Below are 20,330 nucleotides of genomic sequence, written 5' to 3'. Positions count from 1 at the left end.
CATGCAGACCCCTGAGAACATATTGGTGATGTGAGCCCTGGGCACTACAGTATCAAATGGCGGACACAAGAAGGGGAAGCTCTCTTGAACCAAGGCAGAGCTGGGAGGAGGCTACTAGAAAGGGAACTTTGACACAGGGGTAAACAGGAAGGTCCTGCTCTCCCTGCTCACCAGGCCCTCCTGGATCCCCTGGCAAGAAGGAAGCTTTTGCTCTCCAGGTGACCCTGAACTTAGTCTCCCTCCTCCGGCTGGAGGACAGAACTCTCATTGTGTGCACCCCACAGCTAAGCGGAAGTGCTACAGGTTTCCCTACCCCCACCCCCCAGAAAGCCTCTCAGCACGAATGTATGTTTACATCTCTTGGGATACTGCCTGGCACCTAGCATATGTGCTTGTGTAAAAGTATTTCCAGGATGAATGAAAGGAATGATGCTGCCCCATTACCATCACACTGAATGTAGCACTGCCTGTTAATTGTGCTTTAATTCCTGCAATCAGCTATGATGCAGTCAGAGACAAGTATAAACTTTTCATCCAGAAAATAAAAAGCACATTTGTAGTTACATTTATAGTTTACAGCTTATTCCCTTTAAAAAAAAAAAAAGTCTTAAATGTGATTAAAGCTAGTTTCTCTTCAGTGTAAAAACTTGGAGGTATGAACAAACGCGGGCGATCACATACACGGTTAATATGCAACTTCCAAACTTGCACACTGTGGCATTTTAAACAATGTCATCGGTCCTGTTTCAGCTCTGACTCTTAAGCATAGTCCACGTTTTGATAGTGAATAGAAATGTCACAACATACAAACTCTCTGAGAAGCTTATACACAAATACAAGTTTGTAGAAATCTGACTTCAAATATAAATATGTACATTGTTGTGGCCATACATGTGACAACAGTTTAGTTATTTTTCTGTCATATTATATATATATATATATATTTTTTTTTTCTGAAAACCATAGAAAAATAGTTCAATACACATTCAACTGCTCTGACAGGGGCCATGACCTTGTGCCTTTAAACCATACTTTGTGGTGTGTAAAGCATCACAGGGTGGCTGTGAATGAAACTAGGATGGGAGAAAGGCAGTGGAGGCGATTACCAGGGGGTCAGACCTGTTGTGTTTGGGGGTGGGGAGGGTGTGGCCAGTACAAGCTGAAGAAACTCACAGAACCCAAGTACAAGGGCTGATGATCTGGTGTTTGAAACTCAACAATGACAGTCGACTGGACACCTCACAGGGAAAAGTGTGTGTGTGTGTGTGTGTTTGTGTGGTTAGCCACACTGGGAGATGCTCAGGGACCATATGGGATACCGGGGACTGAACCCAGGTCAGCTGTATGCAAGGCAATCTCTTTGACCCCTCACAGGGAGAGTCTTAAGGCCACCCAGACTGGACCTGCACTAGCCCAGAACCCCATAGAGGAACCTGGCTCTGGAATTAGCGGAGTGAGGGGTAAACAGAACAGTGACTTCCAGGACACAGAGAAGGTCAGTGCAAAGGGACACACTCCCCTGACAGTTTCCAAGCTCCCTGCTGTTCTGGAGCAATGGAAGAAGTTTCTCTTCGTGCATAAATAATACTGAATTGGGGTGGAGACAGAGAGCAAAGGAAATGCAGCAAGGCGGCGGCAGGCAGGCATTCATCAGAAGGGCTGAAAGGGCTCTTCCCTCCCCTCTTCCTTCTTATCCCCTTATCTTCCCCTCTTTTCTCCCCTTCTCTCCTTTTCCTACTTTCCCCTTGCCTTCCCCTCCCCTCATCCCCCTTTCCCTTCCTCTTCTATGCCTTTCCTTCCCTCTCCTATCCCTCTCTTCCCTGTCCTGTCTTTTCCTTCTCCTCCCGTTCCCCCTTCAGGGGCTGGCACAGGACTCTACTGAGAAGGAGAATGAAGAGTTTACAGGGGCCCAGACCTATGTCTGGTTCCAAGCAGATCAGAGAGTTTCCTTTCTGGCTTCTGAGATGGCTGTGGTACCAGTGAGTTAGGAGCACCCCTTGTGGGAGGGAACACAGTTAGGGGGATCTCACAGGGGTTTCCCAGCTGGCCCGGTGGTTCCTGCCCAATTCCAGGGCCTCCAGAACCAAAGTTCCTTGAGGACAAAGTGGGGCAACAGGCCTGGCTCTGCCAGCAGCTGGAGGAGCAGTGGAACAGAGCCTAGAGCCCCTGTCATGGGCAGAGAGAGGCCTGGAGCCAACAACCACTTCCTCAGCACAAGGAAAAATGGTCTGAAAATACAGGGATGAGGGTGTGAGAGGGGAAGTGGCCAGTGATGGCAGCACAGGACAGGTGTGGACTAGACAGACCAACAGACCTGTACCTCCAACTTGCCACACTTGCAACAGCACAAAGCTGGCCTTCTCCCATTGCCCAGGCATAGATGCTTCATCCTGTTCACCCACAGCTGGCAGCAAAGGAGTCCCACCTCAGAACCCAATGCAGAATCTCAGCACTGGTCTGCCCTGCAGAGCCAGCAGTGCAGGCCCAAGTGATGCTTCCATGCGTTGGCCCTACTGAGCCCCTCGGCGAAGAGTGGGCAGGGATCCGAGAGGCCCTCCTCTGGCTTGCCCGCCATGTCCACACCCCTGACAGGCCCGATCACACGTCCCCCAGGTCCACGAACTCATCCTCTCGCTTGGCCCAGTCGTCCTCGTCGCCCAGGGATTTCCAGCCGCTGGTGGGCAAGACGGGCTTGGAGGAGTGGCGCTGCAGCAGGGCAAAGGGGAACAGGGAGGACAGGCGGGCCGAGTTCCGCAGCAGGCATGGGCCCTCAGCCTGCAGCCCTTCACAGCTGGGATGTCTCTCGGCCACTTTCTCCTGCAAGCTCTGCACCTGCTCCATCACTTCCAACAGTTTGCGCATGGTGGCTGCAGGGCCGCCGCCCACTATCTGGGCCTCAGGAATCCAGCGCAGGTAGCGCTGGGCCCACACGCACACAGCGGGGCCCTCAACCCTTGGCAAGAGCAGGCCGTGGGGGTCGGCAGGTCGGCTGTGCCAGCGCTCATAGAAATCCCGCCACGAGTCCTGCGGCTCATCCGACGCCATCAGTTTGCTGATTCTTTTGCCCAGAAGGTTCTTGATCAGGTGGTCGGTTTCCTCCCGGAAGAAGCCTCTCTTGGGAGATGACTTGGGTGGAGTGAGTGGCAGGGAGAGTTGACGATGGTGCTTGGAGAAAAAAAGACAATCAGAAACCCCTGAGTGACCCCCAGCACTTACTGTTGGTTCCCCTGTACCCTGCCACACTGGCCCACCGAGATGTGCATCTCTGCCTGTGCTCAAGTCTCCATGACCCAGGGCAGGGCTGGCTCCATCCTGAGGAGGAAGTTGGAGGCCAGAGGGGAATATGAAAGGGGACAAATTGGGCACAGATCTGCTCTCAGCCCTGCTCCCCAAAGAACAAGTTTCATTTAAGCATTACTGGTGGTGGCCAAAGAAATAGCACAGCGGTAGGGTTTTTGCCTTGCACATAGCCCACCTGGGACAGACCTGGGTTCAATCCCCGCATCCCATATGGTCCTCACCAACCCTGCCAGGAACAACTTCTGAGCACAAAACCAGGAGTAACCCCTGAGTGCTGCCAGGTGTGGCACAAAAACAAAACAAAACAAAACAAAACAAAACAAAAAAAGCGTTGATGGTGCTGGCTTCGGCAGCACATATACTAAAATTGGAACAATACAGAGAAGATTAGCATGGCCCCTGCGCAAGGATGACACGCAAATTCATGAAGCGTTCCATATTTAAAAAAAAAAAAAAGCGTTGATGGAGGCTTGTACAACCCAGGGCTGATCCAGGTCTCATTCCTCACATCCTAGATGGTTCCCTGAGTACCAAGAAAGTGTTTCCTGAGCATAGAGCCAAGAGTGATCCCTGAGCACTGTCAAGCATTGCTCCAAAACAAAAACAGTAACAAAGAATAAGTGTTGATGGGGCTGAGGAGAGAGCACAGTGGGGAGGGCATTTGCCTTGCATGTGGCTGATCCAAGTTTAATACCCAGCACTCTATATGGTCCCCTCCATGAACCCCCAACAGGAGTGATTCCTGAGCAAAGAGCTGGGATAAACCCTGAACACCCAAAGGCAAGCAGGCTCATAGGCCTGTCCTGAGTCTGTGTCACTCATTCAAGCTAGTGTTTACGCCTGTCCCACCAAGAGGCCAAAAACTGTGGATTGGCCAAAAAGGGAACAGGCAGATAAAAAGGGTCTTGGTTTCTTCTGGGGGTTGTGGAGGTGATATTAGCGACCAGGCCTTGCTGACAGGGTGCCCTGGGCTGTCTGGGGTGCTCTGGGCTATTTGGGGGTGTCCTGGGCCTTCTGGGGTACTCTGGGCTATCTGGGGTGTCCTGAGCCAGCATTCCTGAGCTCCACAGCTGGTGTACAGTGCTTTGTAGCCTGCAGCCAGTAGGGGCCACAGCACACTGGAGAAACAGCTCCAGGGAGTTGGCAGCACCAGGAGAGGTGGGAGAAGGGGATTCCTCCGGGCCTGAGGACCCTATGAAGGGTAAAGAAACAGGTGGGGGCGCTGCAGGGCTGTTATTGCTGCTGTTGCCGTAGCTTTCCCCCTCCTGCCCCGGAAGAGGTGAGGGGTTTAGCGGTGGTAGGGTAGGGGAGACAGTTAGGGAGGGCTGTGGTGGCTTCAGGTCTTGAAAGGGTGCAGCAGCGGTGCAGCACCTGCCAGCCCTGTTTCCTTCTGTGGGGTTGGACCACGCGAAGCCCATGTGCGCTACAATGGGGAGGCTGAGGTAGTTAGTGGTGCGCCCCCTAGTGGAGTCGCAGGGGTCCTGCTGCATCTGCGCTCAGAGTCACCTGCTGGGTGGGGCCAGTGCCGGGAAGGCAGGGTCAGGGTGGGGCAGGGGCTTCCAGGCAGCTGACCCGGCCACCCCACCCACTAGCTTAACCATGGTGAAGAAGGGGCCGCAGCACACAAAGGACACCTTACTTTGCACCGGGATCCTTTCCGTGGAGTCTTGTCCAGCTTCGGCCTCTGCACGTACAGAGGGTTTCTGAGTAGCATCTGGGCTTTGGGCTCAAATTGCACAGACCAGTCCCATACGGTGAGCAGCGACCACGACCTGCGCCAGGGCTCCTGGCTTTCCCTACCCTACCAATCGAGAAAGCAACATGTAGACTGAAGCCATAGCACAGCAGGGAGTGAGTCAGTCTTGCATGCGGCTGACCGGGGTTCGATTCCCCAACACTCCATTTGGTCCCACAAGACTGCCAGGGGTAATTTTTGAGTGCAAAACCTCCCCCAAGAAATCAGCACACACGGGGTGGCACTGAGAGCATGGGGAGGAACCTCATGGGGGTATCTGGAAGTCCCTGGGAGTTGGGTCTGCCCTGTCCATTCCCCTCAGAGTAACATAAGTAGCCAGTGGACAAAGGGGAGAGAAGGTGGACAATTCTTTTAAATTAATTCCGCAGATTCCACAGCAGCATTTCCTGTGTGACCAGATGTTCCTAATCTCTCTGGGCCCCAGTTCTCCCCCAAGCCCTGTGGGCAGTCCCCGCATTATTAGCACCAGAGATTGACAATCCTCCCCAGACCGGCCTTCGAATCTAGTCTGGGTCTCTGGCTGTGCCTGTATCCCGGGTTGCCTAGGTTGGGGTGTGGGACGGCTCACCAGGTGGGCGTCTCTCTGCTGCTGGGAGTTGAAGAAGAAGGTGCTGAAGATGGGAAGGTAGAGGCTGTCGGACAGCACAGTGAGGTAGGTCTCTGTGAACTCGAAGGCGGGGCTGTGCTGCTGTTGTAGCTGCCACACACAGTCTAGGAAGAGCAGGAACACGGGCACCTGCAGGACACAGGCGAGGTCACCGGGCAGAGGGGGCACAGGCGCTCCTGCCAGGCCTGGAGAAGGCCCACAGGCACCCCAAGCATTCTCACTTGTGGCCAGTCATGGGGCCAGGTTGGGCCCCAAGAGATCTCACTCCCAGAGCGAAGGGCTCAGGATGGTTGCTTAAGGAGGGACTGGTCGGGATCCAGAGGGATCTGGAGTAATCTGCAGAGATGGGGCGAGATCAAGAAGCCACAAGAATGCCCTTCTTCTCTCTTTGGCACGGAATTTCAAATACTCGTGAATTATTTTTCAATTTTGTGGGCAGTCCCCTCTCCCCTCACACGAGGGCCCAGAGGAACGGACTAGAGAGAAGAAAGCAAAAAAGCAAAAATACACATTTTTGCCCAAGAACCACCTCCCTCCTCAGCATGCCTGAGCCAAGCCCTGGCCAGCAACGGCTGTTTTCCTTTAGAATATGAGACGAGCTGGGAGGGCAGCTGGGAACCTCATTTAGGGGAGTCTAGAGCACAAGTTCCCCTGAGGAACTGAGCTGAGCTGTGCAGTGGAGACAAGACCACACAGTAGTTGGTGGCACCTTGTCTGGGTGAGCAGCATCAGTTCTGCTCCTGCACAGGGTGCTTGAGGAGATCTGCTTCATGAGCAGCTGACAGATTTGATCCCAATACATATAAAGTCCCCCCAGAGCCCTGCCAAGAGTGAGCCAGGAGTACAGAGCCAGTAATAACCACTGAGCATGGCCCTGAGCATGTAACTTCTCCCTCGAAAAACAGGACAGAACAAAATAAAACAAAACAAAACAAGAACAAGTTTGTTTCATTTCCCAGAAGGAAATGTGTATGCCAGTGCCCCACCCCCTCTATCTCTTGCCCTATAGTTGGAATTGAAATATTCTCTTTCCTTGTTTAGTTTGGAGCCACATCTGGGACAGCGTGGGAGCCTCTCCTGGGGCAAGGTTTGGAGTAACCCCTGTGGTGCTTGTGGTGCCAGGAATTGAGGCTGGGCCTGCTGCAGGCATGCGTTCCAGCCCTGTGTCACTCTCTGGCCCCTCCTGAGTTCATTTCTGCTTGGTTCTGTAGATCTACATCACTGCTACCTTGAAAGGAATGTCCCTAGGGTCTGGTCTGGGGCCACTCACCTCATCTTTGTCACTCTGCCGCAGGTGGTTGCAGCGGTCCAGGAAGCAGTGGCCGCCCACGACCCACTCCTTCTGGATGAGGCTCTGGAAGCCCGCTGTGGTCCGGCAGTGGGGGTCCATCATCACTTGCACCAGCGAGGACACGAGGCAGCAGAGGTCGGACGCGTTCTCCTCTAGGGGGCGCAGTGGAGAAGAAGGAGGAGGGTGTGAGAATTCCGACAGCTGCCATGCCCTACCTCAGTTCCCTACCTCAGTTCCTGGAACTAAGCATTGCTGGGTGCAGGTCTGGGGGCAGCCCGAGTGCCCCCAATCCCACAGAGTTCCAGCAGCACCACATCCTTAAGCCACTGAGCCATTGACCCACAGGCCCGGCTGCCAAAAATTACCTGCAGGAGCCTCAGGGCCTCACAGGCACATCTGATAGAACTTTTTTATCCCGACCCCCAAAGACAAGGCTCTGGGGAAGAAGAGGAGACACAGTCTCCTTGGGGGCCTGACAGTTGGATCCTGGCACACTGTGCTACACGGCTGCTGGAATCTGCACCTTGGTAGGACCCTACCACTGTGCTATCCTCCTCCCCAGGAATAATCCCTGTGTGGCTGAAAAGCAAACAAAGAAGATTGGGATTCTGAGGGTACACACATTCAGGGCTTGAAATGAAGCCGGTGCCTGCCGCAGGCCAAGCTGCTGGTTCCTCCTGGGAACCCATTTCTCAGCTGATGCTTCCTTGCCTGGTTCCACTGCTGCCTCCAGGAAATGCCCTTACCACCCATCTCAGCAGGACTGGAGATGCTTTTCAAAGTGAAACTTGCTAGCCTAAGGGCACTTGTCTTGCATATAGGCAACCTGGGTTCAATCCTCAGTACCTCATATGGCCCCCCAATCAGTATCAGGAGTAATTCCTGAATGCAGAGCCAGGCATAATCCCTGAGCATTGCCTGCTGTGCCTCTTCCTTGTCCCTTCCTCCCCCCCAAAAGTTACATCTACAGTATTTTCCGGCGTATAAGACAGCTTTTGAAACAAAAAAAGTCAACCGAAAAATCGGGGGTCGTCTTATAAGCCGAGTATATCCCGAAAAATGTTTCAATATGCCGCTAAACGAAACAAACAAAAAAAAATCAGGCCGCAGAGTTTCCAAATCTCTTTCTTGGGGGCTCTCAAACAGTACTCAGGAGATCTGGGGGCCACTTCTGGCAAAACCAGCTAACCGTATTGGTGGTTCAGTGCTAGGGTCCGAGGATGGGGTGTTGTTTGGTTCATGTAGTGGGGAGATTAACTGACGCCACCAGGGAATTGCCAGAAAAAGTGCCTATGATATGGGACCAATCACTGCAAGGCTGCTCGGACCGCCTCTCTAACTCAGCCAATCCAAGCAGGCTTTTTAGGCATGCAAATTAGACAATGTTCTGGACCCGAATCTACACTGTCAAAAGCCTGCTCAGATTGGCCAGAGTTAGAGAGGAAGTCTATTACAGTATAACCTTTGAACCTTTGCTTGTTGTGATTGGCTCACTGTGGTACATAGAGTTGCAGCACAGGAACGTTCTGTCTGATACAGCGAATATAGGCCTAAACCTATGTTTTAACTGCAAAATTAGGGGGTTGTCTTATACGCCCAGTCCTCTTATATGCCGGAAAATACGGTATACAACTTTTGACACTGGGGTTGGAACAACAGTACAGCAGGGAAGGTATTTGCTGTGCATGTGGCTCACCCAGGTTCGATCCCTGGCATTCCATATCCACTGCCAGGAGTAACTCCTGAGTGTAGAACCAAGACGAAATCCTGTGCACTCCCAGGTATAAACACACACACACACACACACACACACACACACACACACACACACACACACACACACACACACACACTAAAAAGGAAAGAAATTACTACATCCCAGGAGTAACTCCTGAGTGCAGAACCAAGACAAACTACCAGCTATGACAACACAACACACACATACACACACAAAAGGAAAGAAAACACACACATCACACACATACACACACACACACACAAAGGTAAGAAATGATTGCAGTGGTTTCCTCACTGCCACCTCCTCGTCCCCTGAGCACAGCAGAAATGGCCCAATGGGCCATGATTAAACACCAAATACCTTACCTAAAAGAAGAATGTTCATGCTCTGTGCTTCAAGACATTCTACAACCTCTATTGCTTTTTTCAGGCAACGTCTGGGTCATAAAGAGACAGAGAAAGGGACAGTGTTAGTTCTTGAACTTGGTGTCAGAAACGGTGAGACCCAATCATTGCTTTCTTTCTTTGTTTGTTTCTTTTTTTTTTTTTTAACTCTAAAACCTTCCAGGAAAGCAACAAATGACCATTTATCTCCAAGACTGACTGGAAGACATTTGCTTGCATATTAGAAATGCAAAATTATCTAGTGGGGAATCCCAAGATTGAAGCAGAAATGCTCCTGTGAGGCCAGAGATAATATAAAAGTTATGGTGCTTGCCCTGCACAGCAGACCCTGGTTTTGGACTTAATTTTTTCGCCTCATAAAAATATTTTGTTTACATAGCCAGCATAAAATTACAAAATTATTCATGGTTAGGTTTTAGGTATACAATGTTCTAATACAGATCCCTCTACCAATGCCCCAATGCCCATTTGCCTCCTACCAGTCAGTTACAAGAGGTGAAGTTTTAGGGGGGCTGTGGTCGTTTTATTCTGAGTCCACACCCAAAATTGCTCAGGGGTTACTCCAGACTCTATGCTCAGAAATTACTCCTAATAGGTTTGGGGAACCAAATGAGATGCTGGCAATCAAATCCAGTTTGGCTGCATGCAAGGCAAATGCCCTACCCACTGTTCTATCACTCTGCCCCTGGCACCTTTTTTTTAATATAATTTTTGCCCTGTGGTTCATGGTACTGTTGCTGATATATAACACCTTTCAGCACCATCTCCTCCTGGTTGAAGGCTTCTCTCCACTATTTGTGCTTCCCACCCCCATCCTCCCCCCAACTCCCTCAGACAGGCTTCCTATTGAAGACCAGTTCTCATGTTCTGCTTCCAGTCTCTGGACATTATTTATTCCATCATTATGTTTCTTTATATTCCACAGGAGAGATCATTTGCTGTTGCTCTCTTTCTCACTCTCTTCTCTTAGCATAAGGTTCTAGAGGCTCCTCCATGTAGTAACAAATTGTATGATTTTATCTTTTCTTATGACCAAATACTATTCTACGTGTATGTGTAGATAGTTCCTTCATTCACTCATTTATTCTTGGACAATAGGTTGTTTCCAGATTTTGGCTATTGTGGATGGGGCCAGAAGGAGCACAGGGGTGCAAATGTCTTGTAGCCATTCTGTTTTGGGGGCCTGGGGATATAGTCTATGAAGTGGAGTTACTGGGTCAAAGGGAAGGTCAGTTCCTAGTTTTGTTTGTTTGTTTGTTGTTGTTGTTTTGTTTTTTGGGCCACACCCGGCAGTGCTCAGGGGTTACTCCTGGCTGTCTGCTCAGAAATAGCCCCTGGCAGGCACGGGGAAACCACATGGGACACGGGATTCGAACCAACCACCTTAGGTCCTGGATTGGCTAGCCGCTGTGCTATCTCTCCGGGCCCAGTTCCTAGGTTTTTAAGAAACGTCCATATCTTTTTCTAGCATTCCCATAGCAGTGAGTAAGAAAGAGTCCCTTTCTCCCTGCATTCTCACCAGCATTGGTTGTTCTTATTTTTTGTGATGTGTACCAGTCCCTGTAGTGTGAGATGATACCTCATTGTTGTTTTTTTCCTTTTTTTTTTTTTTTTGGTTTTTGGGCCACACCCGGCGATGCTCAGGGGTTACTCCTGGCTCTCTGCTCAGAAATAGCTCCTGGCAGGCACGGGGGATCATATGGGACACCGGGATTCGAACCAACCACCTTTGGTCCTGGATCGGTGGCTTGCAAGGCAAACGCCGCTGTGCTATCTCTCCGGGCCCTCATTGTTGTTTTAATTTGCATTTCTCTGATGATTAGTGATATGAAGCATTTTCTCATTTGCCTTTTGGCTATTTGTATTTCTTCTTTGAGGAAAACTAACTCTCTCCCCATTGTCTGGTAGGGTTGGGTGATTTTTCTATATAGTTCTACCAGTGCCTTCAATATCTCTAATATTAATACCTTATCAAAAGGTTGGTGGGTAAATAACTTCTCCTAATCCATGGGCTATCTTTATATCCTGGACGTCATTTCCTCTGAGGTGCAGAAGCTTCTTAGTTTAATATAGACAAATAAATACTTCCATTTGTTTGTCTTTGTTTCCACTTGCTCAGCCAGTGGTATTTCATCTTTAAAGATACCTATGCTTTCTTTTATGTACCTTATAGATTCAGATTTAATATCAAGGTCTTTAATCCATTTGGGTTTTTTTTTTTTGTGGGGGTTAGTCAACATCTGGTGGCACTCAGGTTACTCCTGGCAGGCTTAGGGGACCATATGGGATACTAAGAATTGAACCTCGATCCACCCTGGGTCAGCCATGTGCCAGGCAAATGGCCTACCACTGAGCTATTGCTCCAGCTCACTTTAATCCCTTTTTTTTTTTGTTTTTGTTTTTTTTTTGTTTGTTTGTTTTTTTGTTTTTGGGTCACACACTCAGGGGTTACTCCTGGCTCTATGCTCAGAAATCGCCCCTGGCAGGCACAGGGGACCTGGGGACCATATGGGATGCCGGGATTCGAACCACTGTCCTTCTGCATGCAAGGCAAATGCCTTATCTCCATGGTATCTCTCCGGCACCTTGTTTTTGGGACTTTAATCCATTTTGATTTGACTTTTGTGCACTGCATTAGCAAGAGGTCTGAGTTCATTCATTTCTTTGCATGTAGCTGGCCAGTTTTCCCAACACCACTTGAAAAGGCTTTCCTTGCTCCCCTTCTTTTTTATTTCTTCACCCTTTATTGAACATTAACTAACCATATACCTGAGAAGCAGACTATGACTTGATTTCCAGTATCCCTGAGGATTCCCTGACTCCATCAGGAGGAATCCCTGAGTAGAGAGTCAGGAGTCATCCCTGAACATCTCCAGGGTGTGGCCTAACACCTTTACCTGTGTAATGCGCAAAAATGCTCCTGGGTCATTTCTAAACCTTTTTTTTTTTTTTTGGATGGGGTAGAGTAGAGGCTCAAATCCAATTTCTCTCACAGGCATCCTCCCTCTCGAGATACAACTTTCTGGGAGATGCTCCCGCACTTGCAGCTCTGGCTTTTCTCTCCTGACCGGGGCTTCCCATGGGCCTGTGGGTCACACAGAGTGTGGGGATCCTCCATAGGTCCCTCTCACCCTGCACCTCCCTTTATCCTCCCCCCTCAATCTGACAGGTATGGACAAGGGCTCCAGCTGCTTCCTAAACTCCAAATCACCAGTGACCACTATGGGGCTTTCTTGCAAGTGGTAGGTGCTGGAGACAGTGCAAAGGGCCCAGGAGATGCGAGGTCGCACCCCCACATAAAGCCAGAGTAACCACCATGCACTGCTGGGTGAAGCCCCCACAAACAGACAAAAATGGAAACCGGCAGAACCAGGGATGTGGCTTTTGTGAGAGCACAGGACTGGCGGGCTGGAAGTCCTGTTCACATGGAGACACAGCTGGGAGGCATGGCTGGCTGGGGGCCCAGAGCATTGAAAATAGCAGCGTGGAGAGGGGACACTCAGTGCTCCAGTGAGGGGCACATGAAGGCGGCATCTCTCCTTCCCCCAGTCCAACTGTCCTGTCCAGATGCGAACACTTTAGTTGTTAGAAGCTGGGGTTGCTGCACCCTCATCTCAAATTTTTAAGGCCCAGAGTAGAATCTAGAGGAGCATCTCTCAAGTCTCTTCCCATATTTCATTTTCCTGGTTCTTAGGCCACACCTGGGTGATGCTCAGAGTTCACTCCTGGCTCTCTGTCCTCAGGGCTCGGGGGACCACATGGCCCTTCCCCTGCTAAACTATCTCTCCTGCCCATCTCAGTCACTATTTTTTCCCCTTATTCTTTTTTTTTTTTTTTTTTTGGTTTTTGGGCCACACACGTTTGACGCTCAGGGGTTACTCCTGGCTATGCGCTCAGAAATCGCCCCTGGCTTGGGGGGACCATATGGGACGCCAGGGGATCGAACCTCGGTCCATCCTACGCTAGCTCTTGCAAGGCAGACACCTTAACTCTAGTGCCACCTTCCCGGCCCCTTTCCCCTTATTTTTTTGGGCCACACTTGGCTGTGCTTAGAGCTGACTCCTGGCTCTGTGCTCAAGAGTTACTCCTGGGCCCAGACAGATAGCACAGCGGTGTTTGCCTTGCAAGCAGCCGATCCAGGACCAAAGGTGGTTGGTTCGAATCCCGGTGTCCCATATAGTCCCCCATGCCTGCTATTTCTGAGCAGACAGCCAGGAGTAACCCCTAAGCACCGCTGGGTATGGCCCAAAAATCAAAAAAAAAAAAAAAAAAGAGAGTTATTCCTGGCAGTGTTCGGTGGACCAAATGTGATGCTGTGAACCCAGGTCCCTGGGCTGTGTGCAAGGAAAGCACCCTCCCTGCTGTACCATCAGCTAGGCTTCTCAGCTTTATTCTGACTGAGGGCCCTCATCTAACCCAGTTCCTTTCCTCTGACCCCATCTTGTGATGTGATTTCTACCTGTGACTCCCTTGGACAATCCTGGAGTTGGCAGCTTGTCTGTGAAGTCTGATCAAGCATGCACAGAAATAATAAACCACAGACAGAAAATCCTCAAGCCACATAGCTCCCAAATATTGAACCAAAAACAACCCACAGCTCAATGATGTGTCGGCCAGGGACAGAGAGCAAGAGGACAGCATATGCCTTGGGCTTAAGGCCTCTGGTGAGAAGAAAAGGGCCTGTCAGATTCATGAACAAAACCGTGGTCAGAAAGAAATACCTGATAATGTCCAGCCAACTGCTACTTTCCAAGAGCGAGAACCATTTTATATCTGTGTCCCAAAATTCAGTACTATTATCTGAAAAAAGAAAGAAAGAAAGAAAGAAAAACGGGTCAGGATGTTGGGGTAGTGCCCTTCACGTCCACGGCTTCCCCAGGTAGCCTCCATGGAAACAGCCTTGGACTGAGCCAAGTCTGCATCTAGGCACACCAGCCTCCTCTGGAAGGAGCCCAGCCAACGTGGGCTTTGCAATGAGAAGGCCCAGGAAGGTTTGTCATGACTGCACAGATAAAGGATGCTCTATATTATACAGATACAACCAATATCTATCCCCCAGTGCCACCCCAGTAACCACAAGGAAGGTGGCAGCCTTGGGTAAAAAATCACCCTAGGCTGCTGCCTCTCCCAGCACAAACACCCAAACACCCTGACAACACAGAGACTTGGAGGGGAGGCAGCTGCCTTGGGAAACCTGAGTACACCAACGTATCCCCTAACCCTACCCCCTGGACCTTGCACAGAGGGCCTGGCCTTTCCTGGACATCTAGCATCTTTCAAAGTCACAGATTCCTGGGGCCAGAGGAATGGTACAAGAAATAGGAAGTTTGCCTTGTACACTGATGAACTGGGTTTGTACTCTGGCATCACCTGGTCTCCTGAGCACATTAGGAATTATTTCCTAGTTAGGAGTAATTTCTAAGTGCAGAGCCAGGAATAACTCCTGAGCATCACTGGGAAAAGGACAGAAAAACAAAACAAAAAACTAAATGAAACAAAAAAACCCCCAAAGCTACAGATTCTGAGACAGCAGCAGCCACCCTTGGGAGCCCTGAGGAAGCAGAGTAGGAGTGGGGTCCCAGCCGCATAAGGTGGCCAAGGCGTTTCCTTTCCCCACCACATCTCTGCATCTGCCGCTCTTCCTAAGACACATGGTCCCCACCAGCTCCCAGAGCTGGAGGCGTGTGCTGACTCACCCAGGCTCCCCACAGTCCAACCAACAAAATCCCAACAAGTGGACACAGCCCCTCTGAAAGAAGCCATTCTCCAGCAGAATTTGCTGAAGAGGCTGAGTGAGAAAAAGTTACTGGATAGTGGGACCGGTCTCCCAGGGTTTAAACCCTTATGAGGGCCCAGATGGCAAGAATCAGCAGCTGAGTGATTCTCACTGGTTAAAAGGGACTTATTTATTCATTCTAGGCTGGGAAATGAAGGTCACTGAGATAGGCATGATTCATTTCTGATTGACTTTTTCTCATTTATATGTATATAATGTTTAATCAAAAGGAAAAAATAAAGGAAAATATGGGGCCAGAGAGATAAGACTTGGGTGAAGGTGTTTGCTTTGCACATGGCCAACTCAGGTTCCATCCCCCACATGCCACTAGGTCCCCTGAACAGAGCCAGGATTAACTCCTGGGCAGCGCTGGGTATGGTCCAAAGGAGTAAAATACTCCCACTATACTGGGTTTGAACTCTGGCATTCAGGGTGGCAGAGGGTCCCTTCAGTAAAAGGCTCAGGGAAACAGATGCTCATTTCTAACTCCCACCAACAGGTGAGCCAGTGAATACAGCTATTCTTCCAGTCCAACTTTTTTCCTTTCGGATTGTGGGGGAAGCAATAGTCCTCCACAACTGCACTGCAGGAGAGGGTAGCACAGGGCTATCACAGGCATTGGTCAACGGGCTGGGACTCACGACCTGGTAGTCCCCCAGCTTCCTCCTGTGCCCCTTATTCTAGCAGCAAAGCATCTTTGTTCTTTATACCTCCCACCCCCAACCCCTTTCCCATTAAGGCACTCTTCTAGGTGTGGCACTCGCACAGTGATGGCCGTGTTGCTCACACATGTGCTCCCCGTCCTCCTCTCTGCAGTACCCACAGATCCCTGGCTGTGATGCAGAGAACAAGGCACTTGGGCAGACGGGCCACCAGGGGCCTGAACCCATGAGCACACACCTGCAGAGCCATGGTTAATGCTTGGGCGCTAATCCTCTGAGCCCCAGAGAGCATCCCAGGGTCGCTGGGGAGGAGAGGTGGGGACAGGAGAGAGGAAGAGAAGAGAAGAAAAGAGGAGAGGAGAGGAGAGGCGAGGAGAGGGAGGGGGAGAGGGGGAGAGAGGGAGGGAGGGAGGGAGAGAGAAAGAGAGGGAGGGAGAGAGAGAGAGAGAGAGAGAGAGAGAGAGAGAGAGAGAGAGAGAGAGAGAGAGAGAGAGAGAGAGTCTCTCTCTCCAGGGTGTCTGTATGTCTGTCTCTCATGGCAGCCAGGAAAAGCCTAGAGAGACTGGAGGGAGGGTGGCAATGGCAAATGGTCCGTCCCAGGCTCCCTGCCCCTCCACCCAGCACGCTAATTCTCAAGGTCCAGGGCCTGTTGGTCCCCACAGGACCCAGGGAGAAGCTCCCGTGGACACGCGCCCTGCTCACCCACCTGCCTGACAGGAACACTTGCTGGGCACCATCTCACCTATAAGGAAGAGCTGCTTAAATTTTGAGTATGCAGTCTGGATCTCCTGCAGTGATAGGAAGCTGCTTGAAAGATCTTCTGTCTTCACTAGTTCATAGGGTGGCCTGTGGATGCTTCTGTAAATCCTGAATGTCAGAGAGTAACATGAGATGAGGACACAGGAAGAAGCTAATTATTCTTGGGTTTTTTTTTTTGTTTTTTTTTGTTTTTTTTTTGTTTTTTTTTTGGTAGTTTTTGGGTCACACCCAGCAGTGCTCAGGGGTTACTCCTGGCTTCATGCTCAGAAATTGCTCCTGGCAGGCACAGGGGACCATATGGGATGCTGGGATTCGAACCGATGACCTCCTGCATGAAAGGCAAACGCCTTACCTCCATGCTATCTCTCCAGCCCCGAAGCTAATTATTCTTAGCATGTTTGCACCAGCTCCTGAGTATTGCACAGTCACTCAAGCCCCCAGCCCGGCACCTGGGGTGTGTGTGAGGTGGTATCTCAGGATTCCTTGCTCAGGATTACAGACTTCAGCCACTGACAGTGCTGTGAACCAATCACATCCCAGAGCTGGCTCCTTTACTACATGTGCATCACCTATCCTGGGTTTTATTCTTTTGGCTGCATATTTCAATGAGTAAGTAGTAGAGCACAGTCCCAACTGGATCATTATCCATGTCAAGCTTCGGCCCCTCTATACTGAAGGGCGCAGATCTAAAGTCAGCGTAGGGAGTTTGCCTTGCAGCCAACCCAGAACAGATGATGATTCAAATCCCGTATAATCCTCTGAGCCTGCCAGGAGCAATTTCTGAGCACAGAGCCAGGAGTAACCCCTGAGAGCTACCAGGTGTGATCCAAAAACCCAAAATGAATAAATAAATAAAAGTCAGTGTGGCTGACCTTCCCTGATTCTGTGACCCAGAATCAAAGTCATTACAGGCATGGAAGGGGGAGCCACAGTCCAGCAGGGCACTTGCCTTGCATACCAGGAGTAATTCCTGAGCACAGAGCCAGGAATAATCTGTGAGCATTGCTGGGTGTGGCCCCAAAAACAAACAAAAAGAAAACAAAACATCAAGCCATCACCTACAGCCCTTCTGAAGTACCATCTGCCTAGCAGTGCAAGCACCTCCAGTTTGTTTGCTTAGTTTTGGGGGCCATACCCAATGGTGTTCAGGGGTTGCTCCTGGATGTAACTCAGGAATCATGGCTGGTGGTACTCAGAAGACTACATGGGATGCTGGGAAACAAACCCAGATTGGTCACATACAAGGCAAGCGACCTCCTGCCCACTGTACCATCTCTGGCCCCAACTCAAGCTTTTGTGATTCTCCCTATGCCCCCCCCTTTCTTTTCTTTTTTTGGTTTTTAGTTTTTGGGTTACACCCAGCAGAGCTCAGGGGTTACTCCTGGCTCTACGCTCAGAAATTGCCCCTGGCAGGCACAGGGGACCTGGGGACCATATGGGATGCCGGGATTTGAACCACCATCCTTCTGCATGCAAGGCAAATGTCCTAACTCTATTCTATCTCTCCAGCCCCTGCCCTCCTTTTCTGTCATTTTCTCATCACAGTCCCCTGGCTGTGGTGCCAGAGGACTCCTGCATTCCTTTGCCCTCCTCACTCTTATGCATGCCAGATGAGCAGAGACAGGCTTCATGGAAAACTAAAAAAGGGAGAGCTGAACACTAACATAATCTCAAATAGCACTGACCCATCCAGGAAGCTCTTTTGGATTTGCAAAAGGCCGTCGTCCTGTTCTTTGGGCAACGCGGACATCTTCAAAAGGGCACACCCATTGTGGCAGGACCAGCACCAGATCTGCAAGGAGGGGAGGGGAGGGGTAGGGGTGGAAGGGGAGGAGAGGAGAGGTGATGAGAGCGGCTGGTCGACCCCATCCCTGCCAGCAGGGGGCAGCAGCGCAGCATTTGAAGGACTGGTAATAAATGGCTGTACTTAAATACCGAATAGCACTAACTACAGGTATATAGTTAACATGTACTGCCTAAAATACTAACTTTAATACTAACTTGATATAGTTAATATTTATATATTCAAGATATTTATATATTATGTATAATATTTATATAGTCAAGTACTAAATAAAGTACTAACTTAAGGTATATACTAATACATAATATATTAATATGTTAACATAATCTATGTGTTAAAACTATATGAGCTTAGTATATATAATGTGTATATATGTGTGTGTGTATATATATATATATATACATACATATATATATATATACTAGCTTAATATAAGTACTAAGTTATATAGTAAACATGGTGAAGTCAAGTAGTTACTATGGAAAAGATAGATTTAGTCTTTAAAAACTAAACATAACCTGGGGCCGAAGAGGTGGCACTAGAGGTAAGGTATCTGCCTTGCAAGCGCTAGCCAAGGAAGGACCATGGCTCGATTCCCCGGCGTCCCATATGGTCCCCCAAGCCAGGGGCAATTTCTGAGTGCTTAGCCAGGAGTAACCCCTGAGCATCAAACGGGTGTGGCCCCAAAAACCAAAAAAAAAAAAAAAAAAGAAAATTAAACATAACCTAAAAACCAATTCGGGAGCTAGAGCGAGAGCACAGCAGGTAGGCATTTGCCTTGCATGCAATCGACCCAAATTTGATCCTTAACATCCCATATGGTCATCTGAACCTGCCAGGAGTAACTCCTGAGTGCATGTAGGTGTGGCCCCAAAAGAACCAACCAACCAAACAAAAAACACCAGGTGCCACATGCTGATAGTCTAACACACACGTCAGGTCTGAGCCATACATTGCACACCAGTCACGGTTCTAGCTGGTCAAACATTTCACATACGTGCGACCATTTAATTCTCATAACACACTAAACAATGATCCTTTTGTTGTTGTTGTTTCTTGGGTCCATACCCAGCAGTGCTTGAGGGTTACTCCAGGATCTGTTCTAAGATCATTCCTGGCTTGGGAAATTTAGATTAAACTTGGGTCAGCTATATGCAAGGCAAACACACTCTCTGCTGTACTACTGCTCTAGCCCTTACACATCTTAACATGCAGTCTGACTGGGAAAAGCAGTTAAAGTATCTGAGCTGGGAGAATAACTGCATTTGTTTCAAGGAGCTTTCAGTGTGAGGGCCCCAGTGACCAACAGATGAGTGCTCTGGAAAGAATAAATGCTGCCGAGCTTACTGTTCTAAAGAGAGCAACAGAGATAATAGGCCACTTAAAAAGTGGACACGATGGGGGCTTGAGTGATAGCATAGCAGGTGGGGCATTTGCCTTCATATGGCCAACCCAGTTCGATACCTGGTATCCCATATGGTCCCTGGAGCCTGCCAGGAGTGATTTCTGAGCACAGAGCCAGGAAATTCTCCTGAGCAACATTGGGTATGGCCTATAACCCCCCCCCCAAAAAATTAATTAACTTCTTCAAAGGTAGCTGAACTGAGTCTCTAGGCAGAAATTTCACATGCTGGAGGCCCTGAGACGCCTCTGAAAAGCCCCAGGGCCATTTGAAAACCCAAGACCTCCATCCATTTGCCTTGGAAGCTGCCTGGGCATTTTCCTGGATGGAGAGGGTCTTGCCTGAATGGAGGGACTCTCTCTCTCATGTGCCTGAGACCAGGCTCTGCGGGAACCAGCATTTTGGGAGGAGCCTGCTGGCTTCCAGGGCACTTACTGGTATGCCGTGACCCTGAAAGCGTGGTACTTCCTCTTCAGACAGGGAGATGGGCACCACAAAGGAGGCTGGCAACCTGAAGAGAGTGGTGCGGTTAGTTTCCAGTCCCATTGAGTCCCTTCATGCTGAGTCCCAAGTCCTGGCCCAGCTCGACCCCGGCTCTGCATGATTATGCCCAGGTGGGCTTCCTCGTGTGGGTGGAGCAGGCAGTGGGATGCCAGGCTCTTGAGTAGACATGGTCCTTCTTACCTTTGGCGACAATGAAGGCCCTGGCAACATGGCCTCAGGGGCTCCAGGAAAAACCAGGATTAAACCTGGACTTGGAAGAGAACACAGGTCACCCCAGTACTTCCTGAGGGCCCCCAGGCAGCAGTGGTAGGTGGGCACCCAGAGAAA

General features: G+C 49.9%; 1 protein-coding gene and 1 non-coding gene across 2 annotated transcripts in view; one reads left to right on the top strand and one right to left on the bottom strand.

Moving 5' to 3' along the window:
• Positions 1 to 2,430: 2,430 nt before the first annotated feature.
• Positions 2,431 to 20,330, bottom strand: part of MTMR12 (myotubularin related protein 12) — a 78,731-nt gene continuing 60,831 nt past the window's right edge. Inside the window, exons 8-16 of the mRNA XM_049767709.1 lie at positions 19,935 to 20,010; positions 17,979 to 18,085; positions 16,277 to 16,401; positions 13,818 to 13,896; positions 9,058 to 9,128; positions 6,934 to 7,106; positions 5,625 to 5,792; positions 4,940 to 5,101; positions 2,431 to 3,165 (exon numbers count right to left, since the gene is read on the bottom strand). Coding sequence (XP_049623666.1) covers positions 2,599 to 3,165; positions 4,940 to 5,101; positions 5,625 to 5,792; positions 6,934 to 7,106; positions 9,058 to 9,128; positions 13,818 to 13,896; positions 16,277 to 16,401; positions 17,979 to 18,085; positions 19,935 to 20,010 — 1,528 coding nt within the window. The 3' untranslated portion in view covers positions 2,431 to 2,598. The remainder of the gene's footprint in view (positions 3,166 to 4,939; positions 5,102 to 5,624; positions 5,793 to 6,933; positions 7,107 to 9,057; positions 9,129 to 13,817; positions 13,897 to 16,276; positions 16,402 to 17,978; positions 18,086 to 19,934; positions 20,011 to 20,330) is intronic.
• On the top strand, positions 3,638 to 3,744 carry LOC126003080 (U6 spliceosomal RNA). Its single transcript, XR_007493623.1, has one exon. It is a non-coding gene; the product is annotated as a U6 spliceosomal RNA (small nuclear RNA).

The sequence above is a fragment of the Suncus etruscus genome, chromosome 2, assembly GCF_024139225.1.
Source record: "Suncus etruscus isolate mSunEtr1 chromosome 2, mSunEtr1.pri.cur, whole genome shotgun sequence".
Classification (NCBI taxonomy): Eukaryota; Metazoa; Chordata; class Mammalia; order Eulipotyphla; family Soricidae; genus Suncus; species Suncus etruscus.
Note: the sequence above shows the minus strand (reverse complement) of the source record. Positions and strands in the feature narration are given on the sequence as shown.